This window comes from Amphibalanus amphitrite, unplaced genomic scaffold (assembly GCF_019059575.1).
Source record: "Amphibalanus amphitrite isolate SeventyFive unplaced genomic scaffold, NRLGWU_Aamphi_draft 000303F_arrow, whole genome shotgun sequence".
Classification (NCBI taxonomy): Eukaryota; Metazoa; Arthropoda; class Thecostraca; order Balanomorpha; family Balanidae; genus Amphibalanus; species Amphibalanus amphitrite.
In genome coordinates, this window is record NW_024881798.1 from 26,540 (window position 1) to 41,574 (window position 15,035).

Genomic DNA, 15,035 nt, shown 5'->3' on the forward strand with positions numbered 1-15,035 from the left:
AATGACTCACTAATGAAAGGTAGTCGGATAACGGATCCATGTTCTAAACATATTGCGCGTCATATGACATGTAACATTAGATCCCGTGCACACATTATGATAGATGGACGAAAGATATTTGGGAATGAGTGCTGTTCTTCAGAGAAGTTGCCATAAATCGCGTAAGTCACCTTATATACTGTGGCTGTTACGCATTACGTGTGATATAGTCAGCGTTTGTTGTTCATCTTATGTGCAGGATCACAGCTCATATATGCTATCGATTCCTTTGGCGGGTCTGGAGCAACTAATGGAGTTGAATTGCCCTCATATAGCTAGGCCAGGGAAGCTATCGATTTGGCAACTAACGGAACGTGAGTTTTCGCTCACAACAATCAGAAAAATAGCGGACGGAAAAAGCATTGGATATTGTCGGCAGGATATCGTAGATATGGAGTAAATCTGCGCACTTTTTTATATGCGAGATGTCTCCGCAGCTGATAAAAACGGCAGTGCTGCAGATTGGGATAGTTAGATCGGAAGCTGCTAAAGTCTACATTGAACCTGCTGCTCGATTGTTATCCAAACATCGTCAGACAATTCAACAAGAAACTGATGCTGCAGCGCTTTGTGAAGTTAGGAATCGTAATCCATTCCGGGCTCCATTCGGCAAATGGAAAATGAAACTGCAATATTATGAGATAGATGATTCGGTCTAAAAATGCTGACACCGGCCATCCGTTTTGCTGTACGTGACTCACGTATGACGGCTTCATCGACCAAATTCAGAGGAAAAATAGCACAACTGCATGATGTCAAGATAGCATCTGGCTGTATCAATTACACCTTTAATGTTATTACATACAAATTCCACCTCTTTTCTATCTAAAGTATGGCACTTCAAACTGTCCCTGTCCTGTCCATTTCGGGTCTGTCGTCACCCACCCGACACCTTCTCGACAGGACACCATTGAAGTAGCGAGGCTGCGGCCTTACACCGCGATCAGCTGTTCAATCGGCGCTGCCATTTGCGACGAGCTTATCTTGAGCCAGTTCAAGACAGATGGCGGCATAAAACCGGCCGGTTGGGACCATTCAGCTGTTCTGGGCCATTGGGCGGGTATAAATCGGCTTTGGATAGTGGTGCCCCCGAGCTTAGCCGCCTGCCGTGCGGCCAAAATGATCTCTCACCGCCTCCGATGCTCTTAACAAATAGCAGCGTGCTTATATGGTCCAACCTGGGAGGAGCGATGAACGCCCCCAGCTCCGGCCCTTTTGTTTCTCGCGGCTGATGCCTTGAAATGTGGCATATGCCTCTGAAGGTTGAGCTTTTAAGCACCCAGTGTGGTTCCATCGTAAATTGCGGCCTAATGACATTGAGAAAGGTGGAAAGTTTCCCCAGAATTACTTGAGTTCCCCACCTGTTCCAGCTACATTGAGATGAATTACTTTTAGTGGAGGATTTGAACGAAAATGTTTGAAATTTCCTCGACAATCACGTCAATTCACAGCATAGAAAACCGATATTGTACAGGGTGACACAAAAAAAGCGGTCATCACCAAAATTCGAATAACTTCGGAAGTTTTATTTAGATCATCACCAAACTTCGGCCACTTTAGGTCACACCTATGTGGCAGACATCCACCAAGTTTCAAGTCTTCTCGACGAATAGTTTTAGTACAGTGTGTGTTTTACGGACGCTCCACAATGTGCTCCAGGTGAGCGCCCCGGCGCTGCAGGGCGTAGGCACACCTGCATCCGGCGGGCAAAGTTGCCGATAACCCGATAAGAATAACGTTTCAGGGGTAGCACACCCCCTGAGCACTGTCTTCAGAGGCCATTGCACTCTGTAAAGTGCACAGCCATCGGGTTATCGACAACTTTGACCGCCGGATGCAAGTGTGCCTACGCCCTGCAGCGCCGTGGCGCTCACCTGGAGCACATTGTGGAGCGTCAGTAAAACACACACTGTACTAAAAGTATTCGTAGTGAAGACCTCAAACTTGGTGGATGTATGCTACATAGGTGTGACCTTAAGTGACCGAAGTTTGGTGATGATCTGAATAAAACTTCCGAAGTTATTCGAAATTTGGTGATGACCGTTTTTTTTTGTGTCACCCTGTATGTGGCTGCATGATGCTAATGTACCAACCAGCAGTATCAACGACGTCCTTTCAATCCATTTCACCACCAATGACGCCATCACTGACGTCACATTTCGTCGCCAGTGGACGCCGTGTACGCGCTGGCTCACGCATTGCACAACATGCTGGTGGCGCGCTGTGGCGGAGTGACCCTCTGCAAGGAGGTGCAACCGGTACCCGATGGACAGCAGCTGCTCAAACATATCCGAAACGTCTCCTTCATAGGTGAGGCCGCAGATCGGAGAAACGTCTCCTTCATGGGCGAGATCAGACATGGAAGAAACGTGTCTTCAGTAGGTGAGGCCAGGTGGGAGAAACATCTTCTTTGATGTCACAGTCGAGTGAAGGGATGTATGTATACCAGACGACAAATGAGCCTATTTTGGTGACGAAGTACCTATAACTGGAATGACGCATAGATTCCCAGGCAGAACTGAACAAAGCAATTCAATTCACGTCATTAGATTCGGGATCCTTGGTGACTAGTTCTTCCTGTATCGCTTTGTCATGACCATGGCCGAGTAGTACCCTTTGACCTCCTCAATCCTCTTGAGACGCCCCCATGCATGACGAACCCCATAATCAGATCAGAGTCATATTGGATGTGCTATGACTGGCTGGTCCAGGAAGGCTTGCCTCTGCGGAAAGTCGCGTGACTTGCTCTTATACCTACACGTAGCCCGTCTATCGAGGCCAGTCCGCGACACATGTCACCCGACTGCGGTAAATTGAGACAGGTCCTAAAAAAAAGTCGCACGGCTGCGGTCTACCAAGACGGGTGAGAGACGGCTGCACCCTCGGTCGCGCTGCCGACCTGTCGAATTCCCCCCGCGCCAGGACCCGACCCGACCCGGAGCCGGGAGCCGGGAGCCGCTGCTCCGATGCCGCCACCGCTCGACCGTGTCAATCGCCGGCAGCTGCCCGAGCCCAGCGACCCGGCAGCGTATCCGGGGCCGAGGGAGGGGTGTCTCCGCGCAACCCCTCTCCTCCCTCTCCTCCTCTCTCCTCGTCCCTATGAGCGCCGCGCCGCAGATATGACGGGCTCGGTCTAGCGCCGGCGGCGCCCCTCCCCTGTGACCGGCCCGGCTACGGGCGAGATTGGCCGCTCCCAAGACGACCCGAGCTGGGAAAATATCCGCGCTATCGGAGTCGGAGCCGACCGTTCGGCCCACATGAGCCGCACGTCGCCCTACCTCGCCCGACGGCAGTAGGTTACGGCAGTGGTGCCGTGTCCAGTTAGCTGGGCCATGGCCAGACTCACACCTCAGCAACGGCCCAGATAGCGGCCAAACGGAGCGAAATTGGAACACGGAAATGGGGGAGATTAGAGTTGTTACCAGACACTCTTGCAGCTGAACTGAAGTAACGGCACACCCGGTCTGGATATGGAAGAATATAGCTCAAGTAAAAAACGGTGCCATATTTTAGAAGCAAGTACAGCTTTGTTGATGAAATCAGAATAACCGACACTCGCTTGTGCTTAGACTCTCTTTGTTTCCCTTCTGTTTCTTTATCGTTGATCAGATCTGTTTTGCTAGCGGATGTTAACAGCTGTGGGATGTGCGCGGAAGTAATTTGGCTAAGTAGTTTGCGACCAAGTATGTTATCAACCACGCCAACTGTCGGACAAATCTCGCACACGTCTTAACCGTTGTCTTCGAAAAAGTGATTAAATTTTCTGGCCAATTCTCATTTCAGGCAGACAGAAGCGGAAAGTTCGCTTTAATGAATATGGAGATGCCATCGGGTTCTACAATATCTACCAGTTCCAGAAGAGGGATGGAAAATATGAATATTATCAAATTGGAGAGTGGGTTGAAAGGTATGTTATGTTGCTTGAATAATTAAAGTGTGATATAAGAAATATTACTTAATTTCTCGCTGAACTCGCCACTTTTCAATTAACTTTTCACAAAAGCTCGCTTTGACGTATTTCAGTTGACCGTAAACTGGCTCTCCCATTAATTACGTCTCATTCCCTAAGTCAGGCATGAACTAAATAGCTTAGTCTCCCTTCAACCAAAGTTCGTCGTAGCTCAGTTTCCTCTGCTCGTACCGCTCAACACTTCCACAGTCTTCCCCGACAGTTCCGTGTCTCAGTATCGGATAATCTGACCGTTTCATGTCTCAGTTTCCCCCAACTACTGAGCATTCCTAGCATATAGTCTTTGTATCCCTAACCTGGCAATTAGGTGCGGTCACAATTTCACCTAAGTCTCAAGCTCCCTTACCTGACCTCGTGTCTCAGTCCCCCTGACCTGAACTCCCCGTGTCTCTCAGCCTGAGCTACCTGAGCACCAGTAAGATGAAGTGGCGAGGTGACAGCAGTGAGACTCCATCCTCTATCTGCAGTCAGCCGTGTCCGCTCGGCAAGATTCGCAACTTTCAGGTTAGTGCCCGCCACAACTGCATCGTAACCCTCCCGACGCTCCTCAAATTGTGGTGGCATTCGGGGTGTGATGAGAAGTGGGCATGCTTTATTACGTAAGGCGACGAGGTATCTAGAAGTGTGTGTACATGCAGCAACCTTTATCAACGGTTACAACATTTCTGACGTCTCAGGCGGCCAGGCGACCTGTTTTATTTTTTTAGCACACTCTTGTTTCCAAACTCGTATTTGAGTTGCCTTTACTTGGAGACTGGAGCGTTAAAATTGGCCAGCTTTATACTTATCTTTTCCTCTCTAGCTAGTAGCAACTTTTCGGAAGGTTGAATGTATTGCTTCCACGACGTTATTGAGAAGGCATGTTTCGTGGGTTATGGGGAGGCAATAAATGTTATGGATTGTTGCCATCTGGCATTTAATTTTTATTACCGCTACAGAAGTTGTTACAAACTTTAGCGTGCCCCTCACTGTGATAAATGACATCATTTGTCAGGGTTGTGTTTGGTGGGCTCGCATAGTCACCATGTCCGTTGAATTTTGGATGAGTTGAGAAGCCGGCGAGATGAGTGTCGCCCTGGGAGGCCTGGGCTGGCTGTTTGCGAATTCTCCAGTTAATATGTCAAGAAACACGTCATGCTGGCCTTAACAAATAAATTTCCGCGAGGCTATTTTACCTGAAATGCTGTCTCAACTGGACGGCCACGGGTGTACCAGAGCCAATGTCTGTCACAGCCAGCCGGCCTCTGTTTCAAGAATGCGGCTTCGAGGAACCAGTCGGAGTTTATGGCTGCGCCACAAGCGAACAAGCGTGAGATTGACAGCCAGCTTTCGGCGAGATTGGCTGCCGGAAAGCATATGTTGTCCGGTTGACGTTTTGAACACAGGATGACGAATCTAAATTAGCCAGCGCCGCCCTGCACTCCATAGATAGCGGCCCGTCAGGCCGCAAGGCATTGAAGCAAAAATCTGAATGGAAAAATAATACCACGGCAATGATTGCCCTTCACTCAGATCTATGGCGGACTTAGAGCTGAATACTGATTTACATTTTCTGTGAGTCGAAGGAAAATAACAGAGCATCTGGAATGGAGAAGGATGGATGGTTATATGTGCCCCTTTCTTTACAAAAAGTAACTGTTTCCATGTTCCCAGTGAATTTATTCTCGCGTGCGTTTGTTTTTGACATTCAATGTTCTATGATCAAACCAAAAATAATTCACAAAATGTTCATGCAAAAATAGGCGTAAATTAATCACAGGTTTCTAGGTTCCGGCACTCAATATTACAAGTTGCAACTTATTTTCCACTAGACTTCACTCGGATATGACCGTGCCGGGAGCCGGGGTGACCGGAAGTGGTCGTTACCGGCAGGACGCGTGCTGCTGGAGCTGCGTCAAATGTCCGGAGGGAGACCGGATCGACAACGACACGTGCGTGGAGTGTCCGCTGGGCCACCTGCCGACGGCCGACTACCGCTCGTGCTACCGGCTCACCGCCGAGTACATGGCCTGGAGCTCCGGCTGGGCGCTGGTTCCGGCCGCCATCAGCTCGGTCGGCATTGTCGTCACCCTGCTGGTCATCGCCGTCTTCCTGCGCTTCAACAACACACCCGTCATCAAGGCGTCGGGCCGCGAGCTCTGCTACGTCCTGCTCTGCGGCATCGTCGTCTGCTACGCCATGACGTTTGTGATCCTGATGAAGCCGTCGGTGGTGTCGTGCACCATGATGAGGATCGGACTCGGGCTGTGTCTCAACATCTGCTACAGCGCCCTGCTCACCAAGACGAACCGGTGAGAAAAATGACGAACCAGTGATAAGGGGAGAGAATGCGGGGGGAAGGAGGAGGCCGTGGGTCTCTGGAAGAGGAGAGGGAAGGAGGAGAGTCACTGGGAAGGAACGTGGAGGGTCGGTGAGGAGGAGTAGGGTCCATGCCGGAGGGAGAAGCGAGGTCAAGGTAGTGGGAGTGTGGGGAGATGGGCCTGTGGGGAGTGAGTTAGAGCGTCGATGTGAGCGGGAGAGTCAGAGAGCTGGTCGGCGGGTGGAGCAAGCTCGGCGTTGGACAGGCCGTGTCCGGTTACTGGGCGTCACAGGAAACGATGAACTGGCTCTGTATGTAGAGCTTCTGCGAAAATGTATCCGTTCAATTTTAGTCGGCCATCCTCTCAGTGAATCACATTTACATTGCAAAGTGGCGGTTGCTGGCCTCAAGTAGCCTCATTCATACTTCCCAACACTTGCCGAATATCTATTCTGGACTCAGCTAGCGTGCGGTGATTCTAGTCGACACATTGCAGCCCGGCATGTCGCCCAAATATGATATCCTCACCACATTCAATATTTTACAGTCGAGGCATGCCGCGACTTCCGCCGTCGTCCAGTTTTCATCCAGAGCATCCCGGCAGCATTGATTTGGGCCAGCGGCGACATAAAGTAGCGAGCCCATGATTGGCTCCGTTTAATCAGACGGACACGGCTGGCTCGGGTGGCTCCGAAATAGATCGGCGGCGGGGAGGGGCGGGATATGTGCCCCCAGCGTAGGCACTCCCAGCTGATCGGCCTCCTTAGTCTGGGTGGTGGCTGATGTGCTGACATGCCGAATATGGTGACCCCTCTGACGCTGACGAAATGTGATCCTCCCGACTGCCGGCAGGATCTCCCGTATCTTCAACATGGGTATGAGGAGCATCAAACGACCGCCCTATACGTCGCCGAGGTCTCAGATCGCCATCTGCTTCGGTCAGTCGATGGGTCTCAGGTCTTTCGCCCCCTCTGTCTCTCTACCCTCTGTCTCTCTACCTCTCTCTTTCTTTCTTTCTATCTCTCTCTCTCTCTCTCTCTCTCACTCTCTCTCTCTCTCTCTCTCTCTCTCTCTCTCTTTCTCTTTCACTTTCTCTAACCCTTTTCTCTTTCTCTGCGTAGTGCTTGTTCAGCAGTTATGGAAAATTATGCACCTTTTGACCGAGATGACAAAGACAATTACCCCGATTCCTTCCAGCTCGACAATGGTCTCTTACCGCCAGTGATCGTCTGATCTCTCCTCTCCAGGCCTGGTGTCGATTCAGCTAATCGGTATCGTGGTCTGGCTGATCCTGGAGCGACCCTCCACCAAGGAGGTCTACCCGAACCGGCGAACAGCCGTGCTCACCTGTGGCATCAGCAGTCTCTCGCAGGTGGTTTCCCTCGGCTATAACATGGTGCTCATCATACTCTGCACCTGGTACGCCTTCAAGACGCGCAAGATACCCGAGAACTTCAACGAGGCCAAGTACATCGGCTTTACCATGTACAGCACATGCATCGTGTGGCTGGCCTTCGTACCCATCTACTTCACGACGTATAACGAATATAAGGTACGTGATACTCTCGAAATATTCCCTTTATCTGTTACTGTGTCTACCTGTCACTTGCTCCCTGTCACTCGTTCTCTCTCTCTCTCCCTCTCTCTCTCTCTCTCTCTCTCTCTCTCTCTCTCTCTCTCTCTCTCTCTCTCTCTCTCTCTCTCTCTCTCTCTCTCTCTCTCTCTCTCCCTTTCTCTTTTCCCTCACTTTTTGCGTTAATTTTATTTTCCAATTCAACATTACGTGATTTTATCATACCGCTAATGCATTTTTGTACCTAGTTAATGCATGCTTATGCAGGTAAGCTGATGTCCACCGAAATGGGTTTACATCGCTTCAGATTGTCAAAAATGTGTCAACATTTTTTAGGTGGGCTACTTTTCAGCTTTTTTCAATCAATCTTACAATTCACTTTAACGTTTGAACGTTGATTAGACTTTGCAGTCCTTTATGTTTAAAACTCGTCTAAATGAGGAACACTGGCATACTGCTGATTATGGTGGGTCAGAAGTTTGAATGGTGTTGCAAAGTGGAAAGCTGTTGAAGTGCGTACCCCGCTAACTATAAATAAAACACTCCGTGCCTAGCGGCTGGTGTAAACAAAGGGGATCCTAATCAAGACGTGGAGCGCAACAACTCGGAAGTAAATGACTGTTTTATTTTCAAAGCGTCTTTGATATGGCACGCATTCGAGACTAAACACTTCTTCGCCTCGACGCTAAATTGCTAAGGAGTTGTCATTAAAAGACCCAGCCACTAGCTTCAAAGCGTTTCTTATTCAGCAGAGCAGTTTCAATTAGAAACTTGTAATAATTACTGGGTTTCAAGACTGCCATTCAGAGCTGGCATCGAACCGACCACATGTTGAATTCTCCTAATGTCAAATTCTGTTTTCTGACTAAAATCAGGGTAAAACGGCTGGCCTCTCAAGCCGGCGCTCTGGCGAAATCTGTCACCCGTCCAAAAGGCAGCGGCGCACCCAGCAAGTTAGCGGCCAACTTTGTCCGGGTCTGGCGTGGCTGGCCGACCCGATCGGGAGGAGAAAGGCGCGGCGCCGGCCCGGCCGGTGCACTTGGGCCGCTGAATGCCGAACTTTGACAGGCGGCTGCTCGGTGCCGGATGGTACCCTGATCGGGGTACAGAGAGCGCACGGCAGAAGAAATGGCAGGGTCGGCCGCCGCCGAGACGCGGTATAAAGGAGTTGCGGAGTGCGTTAGAGTAACACGAAAAGGTGGTTCGTTGCCTTTTTTCAGATTAAGTGCAGGAATTGGCTTCAGATCTGTTGAAAGAGTGTTCCAATTCATTTGAAAATACTTAAACCACAGCAAACAAATGTCTTGCAATATTGTAGCTAATTCAAAGACCAGCTTCGTACTGCAGCTCAAAGTTTTAATCAACATACAATCATGCTGACCAGTCTCGGATAATGTTTTGACTATTCCGCCACACTATAATGACGATATAAATAGCCCCATCTCCCCCATCCTTCACTGGGTTCTATACGAGTGAGTAGTGTTATCCGGCTTCGCTCCGATCCACTGAACCCATAGATTTCCCCTGTCGTCGCGAGACAGCGGCGCATTTATAGCCGTTTACAGCTGGTTTGAGCCGCGTTCACCAGTCGCATCACAGCGTGGCAATAATGGTCTGAGAGCCCTCGGCGGTCGGACGTCCATGTTCCGGGTGTGCACAGACCCATGAGCAGACGTAAGGAGGCGTACTTACGGACTATCCGTGTACGGGCCGCTGCCGTACCCCGGCAGAACGTCTCTGTTGCACCTCTCTTCTCCATGAGACCAGTACACAGGCGGAGATTGACTATACGTGTACGTATACGTATACCGTCCGTACGCATGCCCGTTCGAACTATACGTGTACGCCTACGGTCCTCTGTCGTCTACCGACAGAGCGTCTTGCCCCCCCCCCCTCCCCGCTTCTCCATGAGCAGGCGGAGATGGACTATACGTGTACGCTGATAGCGCCCTGTTACTGAGAAGCGAGGGAGGTGGTCGCCACTCGGTATTAATCACATTACTGAGACTGCGTGAGGTGACGTACCGACCGTCTGTGGAACGCTATGTATGCGCTATTGCGCGCACTCACACTGGAGACTCCCTTCATCAGCCGTACCCGGAACTTAGAAGGAATGCCAGGGCTTCATGAACGGACTGCATGGGTCGCGTTGGACTGCCGTGGCAGCGGCAGTGTGGTTATTTTGTGTCATTAGCCTATTCATGCTCAGTTATCGGTGGTTTCAATACGGTATTGCTGGATAATTTAATAAAAACATCGAAATTCAAAATGGATTGTAAGGGACGACACAGTGGCAAACTCTGTATATTAAGTCGTTAAGACAAAACTAACACATTGGAGTAACCTGAATGGTTCCACACATGCGCGATGATGTTTTTTAATATTTTGGACCTTGGCAGACGAGACGGAAGAAATCTCTTCGAGCAGCAGATTCTTGTTATCCATCTAGCTGGCATCCATCAAGGGCGAACGTAATAAGTAGTGGGAACTCATATTGCTGTATAACTGGTTCGCTGTATTCATAATAGCTTGTGGTCTCATGGGAAGAATTCGTGGCTAATTATGTTGGTCAGGAGATTACAAGAACAACGCCAGGAGAGTGCAGGGGCCAAAACTACGGAACAGGTCATACTCCGGCACCATCTGATCAATTCACCGACGTTTTGTTACGGCTCATTGGATCGTCTCATAAAACAGAAAATAACTAGCCTTTAACCCGCGCCGGGCCGGTGCTCTGAGATTCCGCGCCGGGCCGGGGGGGGGGGTGTCTGAACACCCCCCCCCTTCTAACTCGGCTCCTGGGCCACGTAGCGACACGCGGTAAGCGGCAATCGAAAGAACGTCCAAAATAAGGACGAAAACACTTCAGTCATTTTTTGGGTCAGGTCAAAGGTCAGGTCACCAGAGGTCACCAAAGGTCAAATGTCCACTATTTTAACATTTTGGAAACTGCCAACGGCTATCTCGGGAACCGATAGAGCTACAGCGCCGCGGAAAAGCGCATTCGATAGACCTTTTACAGACCTTTCTGAGTAATGTTCTCAGATTTGACCTCAGGTCAACGGTTTAGCCTCCAGGGGGCAAAAACTCCAAAAATAGCCGTTTTTACGAAAAACGTTTTTTCGGCAATAACTTTTGACTCAAAAGAGTCATGACATTACTTTTGCCACCATCGTGCTCCTCTCGTTGAGACGCGTCGAATGAACCATAAGTTGACCTTGAAAGGTCAACTTGAAAATTTGACCTCAGGTCAAGGTCATGACCTGACCGGAAAAGGTCATGTTGCATATCAGTCGATCCGCAACGTCGAGCCGAACACATCTAAGGCGTTTTCAGCGCTCTAGCACGTCTCTATCAGAAGTTATTAGCGAAAAACTGTTAGATTCTGTTCGTGACCTGAGATGACCTCGGGGACATAACGAGGGGTCACAGTTGCCATTTTCCAGTTCAGTGAGTCCATTTTACCTACATCTCGATGTTTGAGAGTGTCTAGAATAACGTTCGTGCAAAACAGACGCTTTTCAATTTTCTCCCATTGACTTATAATGGAGAGGTCGCAAAATTGACCTGACCTTAGGTCACCGATATCAAAATTCCGAGATATACATTTTATAGATAATGTTGCTCTAATCAATCGCTGAAAGTTTCAAGGCAATCGATCAATCGGTATAGCTATGACGAGCATTCTTATTTTTTCTGAGGTGAGGTCACTTGGCGTGACCTGGTGACCTGACCTAAGGTGACCTGGGTCTGAAATTTTCACAACATGTGTGGAAAAGATGCATAAACAGGTGTGCCAAAAACGGCGGCGCTTCGCGCCGCCGTTTTTGAGATATCTGCGAAAAACCGCAGGGGGGGTGTTCAAACACCCCCCCCCCGGCCCGGCGCGGGTTAACATGCATGTCCTATGCATGTATGCCACGCACACTGCACGCATAATCAAAGCTAAATGGACTCGATATTCACTGCATTCGTAGAACCATGCCACTCATCAAGCTTAACGTCCCAATTAACCTCGCTTTTTAAACCTAAGCCCAGGACAAATATTAACTAGCTCCCCTTTTTAAGTGTTCAACGAATGGGATTCGCTTCGTCCAACAAAATAAGGGAAGGTTTATGATGTTTTTTTTTTTTCATTTTTCATAAAGACAGGCTAGTTGGAAACTTACAAAATGTAGGAAAATTCCGCATATTTCCATTAATTCGCCCATCTGCCAGTCTTCATAGTGCCTGTTGGACGTGCCTATTTCATGTTCTTGCTGCTCTACTCACGTTCCACGTTCTATGGGGCGTGAGCCATAGGTGCACCTACAGGGTATGTGCACATTCACAAGCAGCCGACACCCGAGCAGTCGTATACGCAATGCCCGTCACTCGACCGCTGCCGTACGGCGCATGTCGGGAGCGGCGGGGGCGCCGGATAATCTGCCCCTGGCGTATGCAGATCCCACGCGGGCAGACCCCCAGGGCAGACCCAGCGAGATGCAATCAGTCGGCAGACAGAGGCGCGGAGGTGGCACGAGGTGTGTTGGTGATAATGAATTATGCTCCAGACGTACCGCCCGTCGGATGGGTCTTACTCAAGACGGATGCGTGAATATTGAATGCAAAAGCGTTCCCGATTTCCATTGCATCCGTGCAGTTTCCATCTTCTGCCAGTGCTCACTGACAGGTCAATATTTGTGTTATCACTTCACATAAAAGTACTTGCATTTACTGGCTGGTTCTGATGAATTACATATTATGTCGATGCGCATGGATAAGTGAAAAATCGATTGAATTTTTACTGAACGTGCGAACGTTACGTGCTACAAGCATTTTATAATTGTCAAAAATATTTAGGGTCAGGTGCATGAGATTGTCTCTGGAAATAAACGTCGAATTTGATTTGACGCTTGTGACAGGTCCACTTACGGTCACTAGGTACTCGTCACGCTGGATATAAGCCGATACAACGCATAGCTCTTCATTAGCTGTCCCAGATAGTCACTACAATCTACTACAGCAAGCTTGATTATTTTGAGTTGTTATTGACCCCGGTCGGCGGTCCATCACGCATGAACTCCCTCCATACCGGCCTCACTGATCTGACCTATCTCTCTCCCCCTGTTCCGAACAGGTGCAGCTGGCCAGTCTGTGCATCTGTGTCACCATCAGCGCTACGGTGGCCCTGCTCTGTCTGTTCACTCCCAAACTGTACATCGTCATCTTCCAGCCGTACAAGAACGTCCGGCAGGCGGGCGGTGGCAATCAGGCGAGTGGCCGGGCTCGAACGGATGTCGGGGCGGGGCGCGACTCGATTCCGGCCCAGCTGAAAAGTGGGGTCTGAACGCGGTTCAAATGGTCCTGAGGGCGGTGCCAGGTGCATCGGCCGTCACTCGATGGTGGAGATGGCACCCTAATCGACGTGTCTCAGGCAGACGCAGGGTTAAAAATGTCACAGCCGGTCCCATGCTGAGCCATCAAAGGCGCGGCAGGGTCGGCCGGGTCGTACGAGGGAGAGGCCTGGTTGGATGGGTCACGGTAAATAGTGTGGGGATGTGATGGCTTGATGAATTCGCTGTAAATGGTGGAGAGTTGATGGTCAGATGTTGAATTAGTTGTGCTTGATCTTATAGGGGAGAGAAGGCTATCACGTTGAGAGATAACATAGAATCGTTCACAGCTTGAGGCCAAATTAGTTGTAATGCAGACAAAGTAATGCGTTTCTGAACGCGATGTGATGGACGACGGTGTTAACTTTCAGGTTAAACACATCTTGGTACTATGCTTACGTTCGTTATTGATCATTGTGTTGTAGTTTTCATCTGTTTTCTAATGCATTTAAGAATAATCCTTCGACGGCATTAAGTAACTAACTGTGCAGAAGTATTCTGGCGGTAACACACACAAGATCAACTCGTTAACCCTTGGATACGACGACCTCCATATGCCTCTTATTCCGCCGCGCGAGGATCTGTTCGGTATCAGCCACCATTGTTTCTCAGAAGCCACTATTGTGTCGGAACAGGGTCACTTCGGCTGACCAGGCAGTCCGAGGATATTGATATTAATTGATAGGCTCAAACTTCTGGGATGACTTTTGAAGTCGCAAACTTTTCCGCGCCGAACTTGCTCGGTGGGTGCCGCGGCCAACCCACGTCAGTAGGCGGCACCAAGATGGCGTGAAATTTCATTTTGGCGGCTAAATTTCTCACCGAAGCAAGAAAAGTTTCAGAAATGGTCTGTCTTGACCACAAATATATCACCTATAACCGTGGGACTGCGGGTGTGGGCTGTATTTACTAGATAAGGTGAGGTACAGAGCTGGCACTCAACTGGTTGTTGGAAATTGCAATGGACGAAATAAAACACACTACGCAGTACGCAGCCTCTATATCTCGACGAAAAAGCCACGAGGATAACATCGAAAAGAAATGAGCAGCAAGAAAATTTAAAATTGCAGGCTGCAAACATGCTGCCAGGCAAACTTAATATGCGCAAAATTAAGCTGGTTTGTTTTCTGAATTCATGTGTGCTTTCAACATCTTGTTAATTTCTCAACCATCGACGTTAAAGGTGGACGAAATATGTATTGAAGCACAGCTTTTGTTGTAAGTATTATGCTGTATTGTATCAAAGTGTTATGCCGTAAAAAATTGCATTATGCATAGAAAGACGGAGCAACTTTGTCGCATGTATTCATCTTCATTCAATATTATTGTATTTATTGCTTCGAGTGGAACAAAGGGACATGATGGAACATCACCCTTTATGGGGCCATATTTGATCATTATAATTTGTGGTCCCGGGAAGGATCGTGTTCGCGTGTTACGGAATTGATGGCACCTGGTGGAGCCAGGCCGACGCCGACTTCGACCGGTGAAATAAACTATTATAGTACCGGCACCTCACCCCAACGTGGTCGAAGTCACCACCCCGGGCGAATTTGGCGCTTGGCTTATGGCGTCTTGCGTCACCCGCTGTGCGCTTTCCCATCCAACAAGACGTGCATTCATTACTACAAAGCCCCGGGATTGGTCGGGCCCTCCAAAGCCCGGCGCCGTCCGCCCAGATGAAGAGTCAGCGCCGGCGCTGCGAAACTGTCGCCTTTCATCATCATAACCGGTGCACGTTGTCCTGTTTCTGTCCGATCCTCACTGGGGAGATGGCAC

At 49.4% G+C, this 15,035-nt stretch overlaps 1 protein-coding gene across 1 annotated transcript in view; it reads left to right on the forward strand.

Annotated features, from left to right (window-relative positions):
- The window catches only part of LOC122387921 (metabotropic glutamate receptor 3-like), a gene marked incomplete at its 5' end in the record, with an annotated part of 39,715 nt that overhangs the window by 21,468 nt on the left and 3,212 nt on the right, over positions 1–15,035 (forward strand). Inside the window, 7 exons of the mRNA XM_043378578.1 lie at positions 2,209–2,349; positions 3,823–3,946; positions 4,405–4,513; positions 5,882–6,300; positions 7,161–7,246; positions 7,556–7,860; positions 13,001–13,135. Of these exons, the coding sequence (XP_043234513.1) occupies positions 2,209–2,349; positions 3,823–3,946; positions 4,405–4,513; positions 5,882–6,300; positions 7,161–7,246; positions 7,556–7,860; positions 13,001–13,135 (1,319 nt within the window). The remainder of the gene's footprint in view (positions 1–2,208; positions 2,350–3,822; positions 3,947–4,404; positions 4,514–5,881; positions 6,301–7,160; positions 7,247–7,555; positions 7,861–13,000; positions 13,136–15,035) is intronic.